At 47.0% G+C, this 16363-nt stretch overlaps 1 protein-coding gene across 2 annotated transcripts; it reads left to right on the top strand.

The window, feature by feature from the left end:
• Positions 1 to 11508: 11508 nt before the first annotated feature.
• Positions 11509 to 15756, top strand: RPS9 (ribosomal protein S9). 2 transcript variants are annotated; one of them, XR_001482609.1, is made up of 6 exons: positions 11509 to 11581; positions 12660 to 12783; positions 12884 to 13006; positions 14026 to 14212; positions 14369 to 14633; positions 15506 to 15583. XR_001482609.1 is itself a non-coding variant. In XM_015414405.1 (5 exons), exons 2-5 carry the CDS (start codon positions 12687 to 12689, stop codon positions 15681 to 15683), a joined length of 585 nt encoding a protein of 194 aa, XP_015269891.1. In that variant the 5' UTR covers positions 11509 to 11581; positions 12660 to 12686; the 3' UTR covers positions 15684 to 15756. The 2 variants fall into 2 exon arrangements, 1 of the variants encoding a protein (XP_015269891.1); XM_015414405.1 differs by lacking the exon at positions 14369 to 14633 and having other exon boundaries at positions 15506 to 15756.
• The last annotated feature ends 607 nt before the right edge of the window (positions 15757 to 16363 follow it).

The raw sequence follows: 16363 nt of genomic DNA, 5'->3' as shown, positions 1-16363 counted from the left end.
AAGGAAGGAAGGAAGGAAGGAAGGAAGGAAGGAAGGAAGGAAGGAAGGAAGGAAGGAAGGAAGGAAGGAAGGAAGGAGGCTTCTTGCTTCTCGTGGCCTGGGGCTGCTGGGAGCAGTGGGTGGGGCTTGTTGCATGTGCCCGCCCCCTGGGCTCTTTACTGCTGGAGCTCCGCTCCTGTGCGCTCCTGCAGGAAATGACCCCTGAGCATAACCATACCCAGACTGTGGTCTCTGAGTACAAGATTCAGAGGACATTCAGTTAGTGTTACCATCCTCTACGTGGGGCCTGGAGCTCTCCCAGAAGACTATAGAGTCTGGGAGAAATGGAAGTCCTAGAGTGACACCACATCCCTGCTTAGTTCTCTGCCCTCCCCAAACTCTGCTCCCCACCGCAGGCACAAATCTCTTGGAGCTGGCAAGGCTATATTCAGTAGGGGCCCAATCTGTGGACTTTCCAGAGTCATCTCTTGTGGGCCACTTTTGGAAAGGAGGGTGCTGGACTAGCTGGGACATTTAATGTAACTCTGCAAGGGAATTCGTATTTCATATATGTTCTCACACAGGTAAAATGCCTCATACAGCAATACTCTCATACATGGTGTCATGCATGTACATTACCCAGACGACGTGGAAATGCCCAGCACGACTCATCAAAATACCTATGGTGAAACGAGCTCTAGTACACAAAATTACACTAGAATAAGAACATGCCATCTTTGAGGTGCCACGAGACCTCCTTTTGGTTTCCACCAGCACACATCACATCATATCATATCACATCGACAATACCACCTAGAAAAAAAAAAACAGTATCACCTACAAACAGACGAAAAACCACAACACTGTTGATACAGCAAACTTTAACTGATTTGAAACTGGTTTCCCTCACAGTTCCCATGGTTTCCCTCAGTGAATGAAGGGAACTGTAATTGAGATAATTCTGAGAAAGAGTGCTTTGAATCCCTAACTCCTTTAAGAAACTACAATACCCAGCATGCCTTGCCATGAGTCCTTAGCCAATTTAAAGGTTTGTTTGCACGGATTCTTTTCTGATGGCCTATATTTCTGGAACTACTGCAAACAGGTATTTGATTTGCCATGCGGCAAGGGAGGGATCTGGAACACATAAATCAGGGGGGGCCAAACTGCAGCTCGGGCTCTTTCACACAGTCTAATTTAATCTTAATAAAAAGCATATTTGCATATTTTTCAATACAAATGTATGTGTAATATCTGATCATGTCTTGTGGCTCTCAACCATCTGATGTTTACTCTGTATGGCTGTTACGTTAAGCAAGTTTGGCCACCCCTGACAGAAATCATCGGCCTCCATTCCTCTGATCCCAATCACATCACACCCTCCTAAAGCTGTGCCCCCCCCAACCCCCTGGAAACAACCAAACAAGAATAGCCATTGGGACTAACACTCATCCAAGCTGTGCATTATGTATAGTCAGCCCAACACTAGCCCTGACATGGACGGCCCAGGCTCGTCCAGTCTTGTCTGTTCTTGGAAGCTAAGCAGGATTGGCCCTGGCTAGTATTTTGGGTGGGAGACTTGCAACGAATACCAGGGTTGTGATCTAGAGCCAGGCAATGACAAACCACCTCTGGACCTCTCTTGCCTTGAAAACCCTACGGGGTCGCCATAAGTCAGCTATGACTCAACAGCACTTTCCACCACACGGTGACCAACTCAGGTTTGCTTTTCTGTATTGTGCACAATAGGAGCTGTGGTGGCTCAAGTGGTTAAGACACTGAACTGCAGGCTATGGAAGGTCAGTAGTTCAGCAGTTCGAGACCCGGGTGCCCCATGACGGAGTGAGCTCCTGTCTCTAGTTCCACATCCTGCCAACCTAGCAGTTCAAAAGCAAGAAATTGCAAGTAGATAAATAGGTACCACTTCAGTGGGAAGGTAACAGCGTTCCGTGCGCCTTGGTGTTTAGTCATGCCGGCCACATGACCATGGAAACGTCTTCGGACAGCGCTGGCTCTTCGGCTTGGAAACAGAGATGAGCACCGCAACCCTAGAGTCGGATTCGACTTGCTTTCCAGCAAGGGAAACCTTTACCTTTACTTTTTATTGTGCACAATAACCTGTAATATTTATTTATTTGTTTAATTTATATCCCGCCCCCCCCCCGCCAAGGTGGGCTCAGGGCGGCTTACATAAAAATATAAAAAATAATTAAAACAGAATTAAATAAGTTGTTGAAGGCTTTCACCGCTGGAGTTCATTAGGTGTTGTAGATTTTCCTGGCTGTATGGCTGTGGTCTTGGCAAATTAAAGGGGCCCAGCATGCCTGGGTACTTAGGAAAAGAGCAAAAGGTGGAATCAGAAGGGGGGGGGACGAGAAGCACAAACCAATGCTTACACAAACCCACTTCCCCCCCCCCACTTCAGAAGACACCCAGTAAATTAGCGGCTTCATTTATCCAGGGTTTTTTGTGCCTTGGCACTTTATTGCTTACCAATTGAAAGTGTCTAATGAAAAGGGGGTGATTTACAGGCCTTCTGCCTCCCGGAGCCAGGAGCGATTATCTCCATCCGGGAACACAACGCGGGAGAAAGGAGCATTCATTCCCCAGTCAAATTCAGCCTCCTGCAGACTGAAATGGGGGATTAACTAGGGTTGCCAGCTCTGGGTTGGGAAATACCTGGAGATTTTGGGAGCGGAGCCTGGGGAGGGCGGGGTTTGGGGAGGAGGGGGACCTCAGCAGGATATAATGCCACAGAGTCCACTGAAGAAGCAGCCATTTTCTCTGGGGGAACTGATCATAGTCATCTGGAGGTCAATTGTAATAGTGGGAGTTCTCCAGGTGCCATCTGGAGGTTGGCAGCTGTATGGATAATGGATATCCTTGTGGATTCTGATGTTCTCTATCACAGGGTTGGTGTGGTAGCAGTGAACAGGGGTGGGATACTCTGCGAGCCCCTGCCTGAAATACACAAAAGCTTATACCTTGAATAGAACTTGGTTGGTCTTAAATGTGCCACTGGACTTGAACTCTGTTCTCTTGCTTGTGACAGTCTTTTCATTTGTTTGTTTAAAACATTTATTAGCCACCCATTTATTTATTTATTTAAACCATTTACTGGCTGCAGAACTCAAGGCAGCTTACAATGTGAATGAAACAACCATGATTTAAAAAAAACACAGTAACAACAACAACAAAAAGAAGAGACCACCATTTAAAATCTCCAATTAGGAGTGGTAAAAAAATTAAAAAATAAACTAGTCAAATACAATCCTAATAAAACTGCATTCTTCCACTGCCTCCTGAAGATCAAAAGTGAAGGGGCCAGGTGCACCTCCCTGGGGAGGTTGTTCTATAATCGTGGGGCTGCCACCGAAAAGGCCCTGTCTTGTGTGCCTACCAGGCGAAAAGATTACAACCACAGCATGGAAAGGTTACAACCACAGCATGTTCCTATGCCACGTGAACAGGAAGATGCACATTTTTGCCACCAGAGGGCTTTGGTTTTGGCTTTTAATTAGCAAGTGACCTATCGCTATAGCATTATAATGTTATAACAATACCCACTAGTTCTGCTGAATTCCCAGCTTTAATTTTTTTTAAGTAAATCTCTGTCCCCTTTCATTGCAGACATAAGGGCTTCCCCTTCTACCTCTACAGCTGAAAGGGCTACAGACTTGCTTTTTAAAATAAAAACTGGGGGTTCAATTGGGGGTTAACAAGCTGTTATAATATTATAATGTAATAGCAATATGTTTAATTTCCAGGGTTTGGGTTTTGGGTTTTTTTTAAGACACAAGAATCCCTCCAGTGACATGGTGGGGGGAACAGAGGCCACAATTGAAGGAAAACGGGAGGGAAACCACTGTGTGGATGCTCTGTGGTCACTGCGAATATCTGTGCAATTCTGCACATAGCTGTCACAGAGGCAATGAAAGAGAATCATCGCCATATGGATGCTGCCCAGGTGGTTTTAATTTCACCAGGTGTTTCTTACATAGCATAAGAAACTGCGCATATCTGCAGTTAGCAGAGGCTTCCAGGTGTTGTGTAGGTCAAATACATCAGGGGATGTTTATTTCAAGTAATAGGGATCAAAAGGATGTATTAGAGTAACATTGAGTCTTGCAGTCAGAGGTACAAGTCAATTCCAACAGCCCCAGATATGCAATGGCAACTTAGCGCGAACTTTGGTGTTGCCATCAGCACCCCACGATGTGCACAGCTTTCAGAAGCAGTGTTGGCAGCCTCACTGTCTCTGTTCCTTCTCCATTACAACCTGGAACTTCCCCTCACTGTCCTTTCACTATGTGAGTCCTTCACCTCTTAGCTGTTCCTGTCTGAAAAGTATGCAGACGGAGAGTGATTTCAGCTAAGCATACCTTTATTTAGTTCAGGAAAAAGACAACTGACCGGCTCGCAGGCCGGTTTATATATGTTCAGAAAACCCGCCACCAAGCATACCTAAACACACCCCCTACTCCCGATAGGCTATTTACAGTAACCGGGCGACCATTGGTCTCCCGGCTGGGAAGCTAGCCCTTTTGATTGGGCCGGCTAGGATCCTCCGGATCCTTTGTCTTTCGACTGAAGCTACATAGGAATTGTGCCTGGCCAGCCCGGGCAAGTCCGGGCATGTCAAGCTGAATACATTACACTGTCATTGCCATCTGCCACAAAATGTAATGCTGCATCCATAACAGTACTTCCTTGGCATGGTTCAGTTGGCTCCATCAATTGCTCGTTAATTTCTGTGTTGCCCTTTGTGCTTTTCCAGTTTACATACACAAAGAACTGTGCAAAGATTACTTGCGAGGAGGCGCCCCCGATCTGTCATTTCAAATGGTAAGTCCAAGAGGACAATAAACTTTGTAGTGGCCCTGAATAATGGGCCAGTGGGCCGGATCCAGCCAGGTTTTTTTACTCCATCTCGTCCAGATCTCCTCCTTGCTACAGCCTGTCCCACGTGGTTTTTTGCACATGCAGGTCCCTAGCATGGGCTTGTGACTCTTCCTTTTTCACCAGCAGAAAAGGTGATTGGGTCCAACCCAATATTGTTATCTCCTAGCTGCAGGTGGGTCCTGACCTGGATGATGCTGGCCAACCTGATCTTGTCAGATGCCAAAGCTAAACAGGGTCGGCCCTGGTGAGTCCTTGGACGGGAGACCACCAAAGAAGTTCAGGGTTGCTACACAGAGGCAGCAACGGCAAACCATCTCTCTGCTTGATCACTTGCCTTGAAAACCCTTACGGGGTCACCACAAGTCGGCTGCAACTTGCTGGCGCTTGCCACCAGCAACGGGAGCTTGCCTAAGGCCTCGGAGAAGAGAAGAGAAGAGAAGAGAAGAGAAGAGAAGAGAAGAGAAGAGAAGAGAAGAGAAGAGAAGAGAAGAGAAGAGAAGAGAAGAGAAGAGAAGAGAAGAGAAGAGAAGAGAAGAGAAGAGAAGAGAAGAGAAGAGAAGAGAAGAGAAGAGAAGAGAAGAGAAGAGAAGAGAAGAGAAGAGAAGAGAAGAGAAGAGAAGAGAAGAGAAGAGAAGAGAAGAGGCTTGCCCAAGGTCATCCAGCCAGGTGCAAGTGGACGAGTGGGGAATCAAACCCGGTTCTCCCAGATTAGAGTCCGCGCACTTAACCACTACACCAAACTGCCTCGAAGGCTGCAACCCTAAGAACATTTTCCTGTAGGGCTGATGGCACTGGGTTGGGAAATACATGGAGATTTTGGAAGATGGAGCCTGTGCACGGCAGAGCTGTGGGAGGGGTAAAATGCCATAGAGTCCACTCTCCAAAGCAGCCATTTTCTCCGGGGAAACTGATCTTGGTCGCCTGGAGATCAACTATGATAGTGGGAGACCTCCAGGTGCCACAAGGAGGTTGGCAACCCTACTTTCCAGTCCCCATCCACTGACTGAAACAGGAATTTCTTTCTTCTGAATAGGCCTTCTTAGGATTGCACTACCGCTGGGTTCATGGCGGAGCTGAGATCTGGATTTCTTAGCCCACGCTGTCAGCCCCAACAAATTTTAGAGATGTAAAATTTCCGGAAATTTTGAAGCTCGGGAAAAAACCCGGGTTTTTTCCGGTTTTTTCGGGGGAAAAATTGAAAAAAATGCTACATTAGCATTTCTTTTGTCTTTTCTAGATTGAACGTCATTCTATTACTTTAGGAACATAAAATATGACTATGGACATTTTTACTTGGCATGAAATTATCACAACTAGCATATTAAAAATATAGTGTATCTAAACAATTATTACAAACAGAATACCCATCCACATGCAAAAACAAAACTGAAACTTTTTTATTTTCTTCTGACAATCGCACCTCCTAAAGGAAGAAATGCATCTTGTTCTTGCATTGGAGAGTTCAGTTTGTAACCTAGGACTTAATTGTCCTCAGTGCACAGAAATTAGATCAATCTGATACCATATATAAGTGTGTGTGTGTGTGTGTGTGTGTGTGTGTAAGAAATGATTTGGAAAATATTTGAACACCTTGTCTTAAAATATTTTATTCATCATGTTAAAATAAAATGTTCCATAATCAATTTTTTTTTCTTTTCTTTTCTTTTTTCAATTTTTCGGAAAAAAACCAAAAAGGCTTCAGGAAAAAAACGGGAAAAAAACAGTTTTTTTTCTGAATTTTTCCGGTTTTTTTCCGGGCCTTCACATCTCTACCAACAATGCACCAGCTCTAAGCAAAAAAAAAACAGAACATGGAGCCATCATCAAGAACAATGCCCAAGAGGATGCACAAACTGCCACAAGCTGCTTCTAAGATCTCGAGGGATGTATCCTGAGAAAAACAACTGGCTCAAATACACCCCCTGTTCCTCTGAGCTGTTTCTGCGCTTAAACACACAGGTGCTAAAATAATGATATCAGGCAGAGACTTGCATTTCCCCAGATTCCCCACATTTCTGCCAGGGGTGACCACAGTGAGATTCAGATTAGGGATGCCAGCCTCCAGGTGGGACCTGGGGACCCCCTGGAATTACAGCTCATCTTCAGACTACAGAGATCAGTTCCCCTGGAGAAAATGGATGCTCTGGAGGGTGGACTCCATGGCACTGGACCCCACTGGGGTCCCTGTCCTCCCCAGGCTCCATCCTCAAATCTCCAGGAGTTTCCCAACCTGGAGCTGACAATCCTACATCCTCCCTCTCATCCCCTACTGGTGGCAAGGAGGGACCTGGCAAAGCCCACGGTTTATGGTGCTGAAAGTGCAAAGGTTGTTCTTCATCTCGGTCCTCCCTCACACTCTGCAACATTCTGGTTTCTTCTCGATGGTGCTTGCACGGACTGGAGAACCCCTCTAGAGGAAGAACAGGAAGTACTCCCAAGAGGAGAGATTTCAGGGGTCAAGGACTGCTCAGCATAAGAGCAGCAGCTGCAATGGTGCTGATCTTGCTAGTCTAGCAGTGGAAATGCTAAACGGTGTTACACCCTTCTAAATCCACTGGAACTCAATGGGCTTAGTAGGGAGTAACTCTACTTAGGATTGCACTGTCGCTGTCCTAGCAGGCAGCACCTTAAACGTGTGAACCTCAGGTAAGTGGTGGTGGTGGTGGTGGAAAGTGCCGTCAAGTCGCAGCCAACTTATGGTGACCCAGTAGGGTTTTCAGAGCAAGGGGTGTACAGAGGTGGGGGAGCACCCTAAATAAGCAGAAGTTAACCATCTTTGTAGCCGTGATTAGGCAGAAAGCTGGGATACAGATGCTGTAAATCAGTCATCCAGATCATCAAATTTCAGAAGGAAATAGTCAACGGATTTTTTCCCCCCAGAGAGCTTGAAACAGTGATCAATTCAGCTTTCCCCAATGGTGAAAATAGGTGGAGAGGTCTCCTGTGACCACCTGGATCCCGGGGCTGTAGAAAGGCTATAGAAAGGAGGCTGTAAGAAGGAGGAAAATTCAGCAAAGAGGAAAGGGCTGTAGGAAAGAGGAGAATTCAGCAAGTCTGAGATAAAAAGCTGGCTGGATCCACCCTGTTGCTCTTGTCACACTGCTTTGGCTTCTGGTATACTGGTCTGTTGGTCTACCTGTCCAGCCTCAGCATTAGGCCTTTCAGAACTGAACTAGAGGTTATGCGATGTCCTTAAAATGTGTTTAAGAAATGATGTTTTATGCTTCACACCTTTCCCTTTGTCCTTTTTCATTTTGTATCCATTTGAATGGTAAAAGAAAAATATATATTTTAAAAAAACTGGAGACAACAACAGAGGTTAGCATAACAAACAGACTCTCAAGCAGTTTTTGGGATATGCGACCAGTCCCAAACAGTCTTTTCCCAAATATAACCCTACTAAGGAAAAACAGAAGACTGGCTGACCCTTATTTTTCACAGAGATATGGGGGGGGGATGGGGGACCACAAATGACAGAATAGCTAACCAAATCCCAGCCACCCAATCCCAGGTCTGAAACTGGACCCAAATAACCCTGTCTTTGGCTGTATTTACAAAAGAACCATTCTTAATAGATAAGTATCCTATAGTTCAGACTGAGCTGCGGTGGCTCAAGTGGTTAGGACGCTGAACTGCAGGCTATGGAAGGTCGGTAGTTCAGCAGTTCAAGACCCGGGTGCCACATGACGGAGTGAGCTCCCGTCTCTAGTTCCAGCTCCTGCCAACCTAGCAGTTCGAAAGCAAGAAATTTCAAGTAGATAAATAGGTACCACTTCAGTGGGAAGGTAACAGCGTTCCGTGAGCCTTGGTGTTTAGTCATGCCGGCCATATGACCACGGAAACGTCTTCGGACAGCGCTGGCTCTTCAGCTTTGAAACGGAGATGAGCACCGCAACCCTAGACTGGCTTTCGAGCAAGGGAACCTTTACCTTTTTATCCTATAGTTCAGCTTGTTAATAAAAAATCTGTACGAAATAAACACGGCTTTCTTAGTGCCTTATATTATGTTTCCTACATTTCAAATAGTCCTCTACCATCTGCAGGGATTCGTGCTGAAAGAAGCATGCACAGAATGCTCAAAGGTGCTTGGGTTTGGAACGTCACTAGCAAAATGAACGTGTCGGTTTAGCAATTATCACTTATCAGGTGTGATTTTTTCCCCCCTTTTTCAAATTTCCCACCAGAAGAAATGCACAACCCTGAGTCTGTAACACCTGGGAATGTAACACTGAAACAAAAGTTAATGCATTACTGGAGCCTTTATGAAGGGGAAACAAACCCTCAAAAAAGATTCACACATGAAGCTGCCTTATACTGGTCCAGCACAGTATTGTCTACTCAGACTGGCAGAGGTCTTTCATGCCACCTTTTTCAACTGGAGATGCCAGGGATTGAACCTGGGATGCCAAGAAGATGCTCTACCATAGAGCCACAGTCCCTCCCCATGATTAATATAGCAAAGTAAGTCGAAGTTTTTAACGCTTTTTAATGCCTCTACAATTAAACTATGCATGCAGAATGAACACTAAGGCTTTAATGCAGAATGGCACATTTAGGGGATACGGCAGTGTTTTGCATGTTGAAATGCCTAGCTTTTAAAATTCACTCTCCGTCTAGCATATTGAAATAGTTAACCATATTAGCTAGAGAAAGAGCATGTGCATGCTGCACCTGTCTGCAGTAGCTTGCATCTCAAAGAGCATTGATTAGCTCAACCGGGTTTCTAAATATTTTATTAAGGTTTATCAGATTTCACATATATCACAAGCTCAATCCACGCCACTTGCAGGCAAAGAAATCGGATCATCGTTCTGAAAACTATTGTGTCTGCAGCCCAAGATGCAAACGTGTCTGAAAGAGGCTCCAGCTCAATATCAGAGCTCAAAATGAGAGATACATATCTGCAGATTTGAGACTGTTGCCAGTTAAATATGGTTTTATTGTGGGGGGGGGGAGTTTTGGCTACTTTTTGGCAATCAACAAGCGACCAGTGTAGAAGCTGGCTTATACCAGATTCAAAACACTTGATTTTAGCAAAGAGCTTTTAAACATGCTTATTGATCTGCAGATATTGGAGATTTTCTGATCCCTCCTTTTCTGCAGATGGTCCAAAAAAACTGCTTTTCTCCCATTTCACAAATGGGCATGGACAGAAAGGAGAAGCTCCCTACTGGATTTAGACTGACACATTTCTCCAACAGTTCCTCTAGAATTGCTCTAGCAGCAAAATATTCTTCCAGTTTGGATACAGGCATGAGTCTTTATTTATCTGACAGAGTAACATGTGTAAGTGTGTTGTCAAGCCCTACATGGCCAGGGTCCGACTTACCTGAGGGACCGCCTTTCCCCATATATACCCCCAAGAGTACTTCGGTCGGGGACCCAACACCGCCTGGTGATCCTAGGCCCCCGGGAGGTAAAGCTTGCTGCGACCAGGGCTAGATCCTTTTCAGTGGCGGCCCCTACCTGGTGGAACGAGCTCCCGGAGGAGATCAGGGCCCTGCAGGACCTTATGCAGTTCCGCAGGGCCTGCAAGACGGAGCTCTTCCGCCAGGCTTTCACATAGGGGCCGCCGCTGCCACCACCACCAGTGGTGGGGATACCATCGGGATTAGGAATCGCCCTTGGAAGTTCCGCCATAAATTGCATGGCACTGACAATGTGGGATTGGCTCGAACTATCTGCTGGACAGTGCCACCCCAATGGGGAGGAAAGGACGCCATCAAAACCACTCAAGACCGCCTTGTTTACAGAAAGCACTTTATTATTGTTATTAGTATTCATGATTTTACTGTTTTATCTGGTTTTATGTATGGGCTCATGCCCCTTGTAAGCCGCCCTGAGCCTGCTCGCAGGGAGGGCGGGGTAAAAAAAAAAAGCCTAAATAAATAAATAAATAAATATAAAGTCACAGCTGACTTACGGTGGTGACCCTGTAGGATTTGCAAGGCAAGAGACATCCAGGGGTGGTTTGCCATTGCCTGCCTCCACATCATGACCCTGGTATTCCTTGGAGGTCTCCCATCTAAAAACTAGCCAAAGCCAAACCTACTTAGCTTCCAAGATTTGGCAAGATTGAGCTTGCCTATACAAGCGTGTGGCGAACCCCTCTAACCCATGGAAAATCTATGGTGAAGACCATCGTATTATTTTGCATTGGAAAGGGGGAGGGGACCAAACCGGAAGTATGTCGACTGGGTGCCTCTCTAGGTTTGTATACTCTGTATGTGTGGAGGAATAGAATAGTCAGGGCAATTTGGCTGCGGACACCTCAGTGATTTCTAAGGACCTTAAATTAGTTTTACCTTAAATTAAGGTAAATGCTTCAAGGAATGGGAGAGGCAGTTGCTGCCAAAATAGCAGAGCTCCTCCGCGTTCTCCCCAGCTCCAAACCACTGACGAGAATAACAATTACAGATAGTGGTTGCGACAGTCCCCTCCCCCGTCCGCCGGTTGCTCCGCAATGGCGACTTTTTTACAGGCAACGTGAAGGACGCCTTCGCTCCTCTCAACCTCCCCTGAAGGAAGCGCTAATTGGCTGTTCCCGTGCGAAAGGAGCCGCCGCCAATAGGTCGGCGGCGAAGCGGCACCTTTCTATTGGCTATTGGAGACGGAAGGCGGGGCTTTGCACAATTCTATATAAGCAGGCTCCGAAACTTGCCCCCTTCTTTTCAGCAGCGGTTGCCGGTGGTGCTGGGAGGTGAGCGTGTTGTTGCATGTCCGCGTGGGGTTGGGCCTCAGGAGTGAAGTGCGGGAAAGTCCGTGTTGGTCCGTCAACGGTCGAGAAAGGCTTAATGACCTTTTGCGGTTCGGCTGATTGGGAGCTTTTGCAGCCAGTATGCGGTTTCGAGGCTTCAGGCTCACGCCTAACGTGCCTGACGCTTTTATGCGCATGCGCGGGGCCTGGAACTTGGCCATTCGCGCATGCGCAGGCCGTTGAATCGCGTCGCGTGGCTCTCGTGGCCCGTACATTTAGCTGGGTTTGTTTGTAGCGCTCATAGACGCTCATAGAAACTACGTTATCCGCACGGACAGTGTCAACCTCCCTCCCCCGTTTTTAAAACAGGCACCCCCTTTAATCTACATTCTTTTGTGAGTTTTTGCTGGGTCTCGACTGATTATTCTTCTCATAGGAACCCTCGGTCTACATGGCTTTCGGTCTTGCACATCCCATGTTTCCATTTAAAATCTTTTACGAGGTTGAGAGGCTCCTCCTCCCTCTGTTGCAAGAAGGAACGCGAAGAGCAGCCAACCCTAAACCTCAAAAACAAATGTGTTGCCAGAGTTGTTTGCCATGGTCTTAAGAAAACTACAAAAGGCAGCTTAATTACTACTTTATGCCCATGTGTGCTTTTGTTGTTATTGTTTGAATTAGCTTCCCCCCCCCCCCTGATAAGCCATCAAGCCTTGCTGGTTATTTTGTGGAAGGGACTTTTCCTGGTGTAATTTCTGGGATTCCTCTTCAGCATACCTTCCAAGGCTGCATTTCTTGATTCTGACCTCTGTGTGTGTGCTAGTGAGGTTTCCCATCTTTTCAATGCTAAACTATTACCACTTGGCCACTGGGGCTATTTTGGCTGTGTGGAAGTGAGGAGCTGGGAAATGTTCATATGAAGACAAGAGTAGTGAGCTAGACTTTGTTTGCCAGTGTTATGAGAAGGTTTGGTTTGTATTTGAGAATAATAACAACATGCTGGTTCTCATTTGTTTGCTTGTCCACCACTCTTACAACTTCCCGGCTCCTTAGCTTATTTCATCTACCTTTGATTATTCTGCAGGCCTGGCCTCAGTCTCTTTAAGCCAGAATGCCCGTTGCCAGAAGTTGGGTTTGTCGGAAGACATATGTCACTCCTAGGCGACCCTTTGAGAAATCACGGCTTGACCAGGAGTTGAAGCTCATTGGTGAGTTTTTCCGCTTTGAGGAATGGGGTCCTTGTTTTAACTAGGTAGATCCCTGGGTAAAACTTTTTTTTTTACCCCCCCCCCCCCCCCCAAATCTCAGGTGAATATGGACTGCGGAACAAGCGTGAAGTGTGGCGAGTGAAGTTCACCTTGGCCAAGATCCGCAAAGCTGCCCGAGAGCTGCTCACCCTGGATGAGAAGGATCAGAGGCGCCTTTTTGAGGGTATGTGGCATGTTAGGCCCAGGTGTCTGAATGAGCCTTGTACAGTTATGAGCAGTGTTCCCTCTAAGCTGAGTTAGTGTGAGCTAGCTCACAGTTTTTTAGCCTCCGACTCACCCATTTTTGTCTTAGCTCAGAAAGGAGGGCTCCAGTGCAGGCTAATTTGTGCAGCATCCAAAGCGCTCGCTCACAACTTTAATGCCGGGAGCTCAGCTCACAAAGTAGAGTTTTTGCTCACAATACTCCACAGCTTAGAGGGAGCATTGCTTACAACTCCCAATATCTGCTCTCAGTGAACTTGAACCTTCAAGGGTTTTGCATTTTCAATTCACTCCCTTTATGGGTCTTACAAATCCCAATCTGCGTAGTGGGCAAGGCTCTTGAAGAGTCTTGAGTGCAGGAGAATAGAGCATCTCAATCATAATTCCAGTAATATTTTTCTTTCGATCACCTCTTTGACGTCTGGACCACTGTTATTTCTGATTTGCAGATGGGAAATTAGGGCGGGGGGTAATTGCCATGCTAAACGCAACTGCATTATTTGTGGTGGGATTTGAATGCAGGCATACCAAATGATAGTGATGGTAGCAGATGGGTGTTCATAGCAGACCTTCACTTGGAGGTTGTAGCTTCCCAGCAGCCTCTTTTTCACTACTTCCTAAACTTTACATTCGGCCACTTGTGAAAGCATGTCCCATGACTATTACGTTGTTAAGTAATCTTTGTCCTGATCTAGATAGCCTAGGCTAGTCAGATCTCAGAAACTAAGCAGGGCTGGCCCTGGTCAGTATTTGGAAGGGAGATCACCAAGGAATAACAGAGGCAGGCAGTGGCAAACCCCCTCTGAACATCTCTTGCTTCGAAAGCCCCATGGAGTTGCCAGGAGTCAGCTGTGACTTGATGGCAAAAAAAGGTAGTCCTTCAAAACGAAAGTAGATTTTTCCATTTACACCCTGCCTCTAACTCTGGATAAATAAGTTTGTGGGTGCCTTCCATTTGCTTAGATAATCTTTTCTACCCAGGCAATGCCTTGCTACGTCGTCTCGTCAGAATTGGGGTGCTGGATGAGGGCAAGATGAAACTGGATTACATCCTGGGCCTGAAAATCGAGGATTTCCTGGAACGGCGACTCCAAACCCAGGTCTTCAAACTGGGCCTGGCCAAATCCATTCATCATGCCCGGGTGCTTATCCGCCAAAGACACATCCGGTATGCCACGGGCGGGGCGGGGGGGAGAAGTGTGAGATAGAGGGGGAAGTGTTTGTAACTTAAGCAGAACGATGCTGAAAGCAGGCTCAGCCCTTTGGGTCACAAAGACAGGACCTGCCCCTGAAGCTTTGCCCTTTGCTCTCTTTTTGTATGTAGCCTGTGTGAGAATGGCCACAGCACCGGCCCAGCTTGTGTGCCTTTTAGTCCCAGCAAGCTCCTTCCTTGACCAGGACCCTGGATAGCCTAATGGCCCACTAACTCAACCGATGAGCCTGTGTGCAAAAAAACAAAAAAGTTTTCGGTAAGGCTCACTGCGGTTCCGCCGTACACCTTGCGAAGCTCTTGGCACTCAGGCCAGAGAGGCAACGACTAGCCAGCTGCCATCTTTTGCATCACAAAGCACTTCAGTGCCGGCAAGTGGGTAAGCCTGCTGGATGCAGAGCATTAAAACCGGGTTTTGATAACCTTGGGTGTTGAGGTGTTGCGTGCTGAAGGCACGAGCACGTTGGTGCATTGGTAACCAGTAGCATATCTCTGTGAGGATATAAGAAGAGTCCTGCCGGATCTGACCAGTAGTCCATCTAGTCCAGCATTCTATCTCACACAGTGGCCAACCAGTTCCTCCAAAGGGCCAGCAACAGGGCATAGAGACTGAGGCCTTCCCCTGACGTTGCCTCCTGGCACTGGGATTCAGAGGTTTACTGCCTCTGAATGTGGAGGGTTCCCCTCAGTCACCATGGCTAGTAGCCACTGATAGACTCGTCCTCCACAAATCTGTCTAATCCCCCTTTAAACGCCATCTCCAGTGCTTTTTTATCATCATGCAAGATGGGAGCAGAACAAGATACTGTGTGGCATAATGGAAAAGCTCCCACTGACTGCTGATCGCAACACTTCAGATCGAGCACAGGAAGTGTTGAGTTAAGCTTTGCTAATTACAAAAATGCCCCAAGAAGCAATCAAGCTGCACTGAAGGGTGAGCAACAGCTGTTGTTCCTTCGGCTGCATAGAGGTCAGCTGTGATTTAGCTCTCCCACGTGTTAATTGGGACACACATGGGTCCCTTGTCAGCAGAAATAAAGGCAGATGGGGTAGGCTTTATCTATTGGCACTGTAAACAGAGACTGGACTGGATGGTGTTACTTAGCAGCCGGAGGATAGGGAAAGCTCCCTTTCTCCCAGGAAGTTCAGTTCCTTTTGGGTGGGTTTAGCTGGGAATTCTCAGTAATACAGAAAGCAAAAATGTGCGAGAGATGCCTGATCTTGCCCATCTGTGCCTTTCTCCCCATTCAGTGTAAGGAAGCAGGTGGTGAACATCCCTTCATTCATTGTCCGCCTGGATTCTCAGAAGCACATTGACTTCTCCCTCCGTTCACCCTACGGTGGAGGCCGCCCAGGTCGTGTCAAGAGGAAGAACGCCAAGAAGGGCCAGGGTGGTGCTGGCGGCGGAGATGACGAGGAGGAGGATTAAGCTGGAGTATTGGGGGGGGGGGCATGCCCGCCTTACTCTATGATTACACAATAAAAATATTTGTGGGAAAGAATTCCAGGCATTACAGTGTCAAGGGAATGCTGACAATGTGGTGTCGGTGGCTTGCTCTGTGGCCACGCTCTGCTTGAACTGGCATTGTGCTGAAGGGGTCCTTGTCCCAGCTAAGGGATGTTCCTTGGAGAATGCAGGAGGAGAATGGAAGAGGCCAGGAACTGATGCGTGGGGGTTGGGGAGAGGGGGCCTAAACAGCAGTGGAAAAGGCTGGTAGCGTGAGGCCAGGTGATGGAAGGCTGCTGCATACACCTCACACTTCTGTTGCAGCCAGAGGCTCGGATAGGACTTAAGAGTCTGCTTGTGCAAAGGACGTTTGTTGGCACAATGTTCTCTCTAAGCTAAGTTAGTGTGAGCCAGCTCACAGTTTTTTAGCCTCCGGCTCACACATTTTTGCCTTAGCTCAGGAAGGATGGCTCCAGAGCAAACTCATTTGTGCAGGAGCCAAATGGCCCGCTCACAGCTTTAATACCAGTAGCTCACAAAGTAGAAGTCTTGCTCACGAGACTCCACAGCTTAGAGGGAGCATTGGTTGACGCCCCGTTCTCTTTCACCTAGGAAAAGGTTAACTGGCTAAGAAGGTGGGGCTAAAGCAGGCTGTCGTGACA

This window comes from Gekko japonicus, unplaced genomic scaffold (genome assembly GCF_001447785.1).
Source record: "Gekko japonicus isolate JY-2015 unplaced genomic scaffold, Gekko_japonicus_V1.1 scaffold243, whole genome shotgun sequence".
Lineage (NCBI taxonomy): Eukaryota > Metazoa > Chordata > Lepidosauria > Squamata > Gekkonidae > Gekko > Gekko japonicus.
This window is presented reverse-complemented; position numbering and strand designations above follow the sequence as displayed.

Excerpts from the sequence above, each read along its gene's own strand:
- RPS9 (XM_015414405.1), top strand. The coding sequence starts at position 12,687 with ATGCCCGTTGCCAGAAGTTGGGTTTGTCGGAAGACATATGTCACTCCT. Across the intron at positions 12,784-12,883 it reads CCAGGAGTTGAAGCTCATTG|GTGAATATGGACTGCGGAAC; the intron begins GTGAGTTTTTCC and ends CCCAAATCTCAG. Across the intron at positions 13,007-14,025 it reads TCAGAGGCGCCTTTTTGAGG|GCAATGCCTTGCTACGTCGT; the intron begins GTATGTGGCATG and ends TTTTCTACCCAG.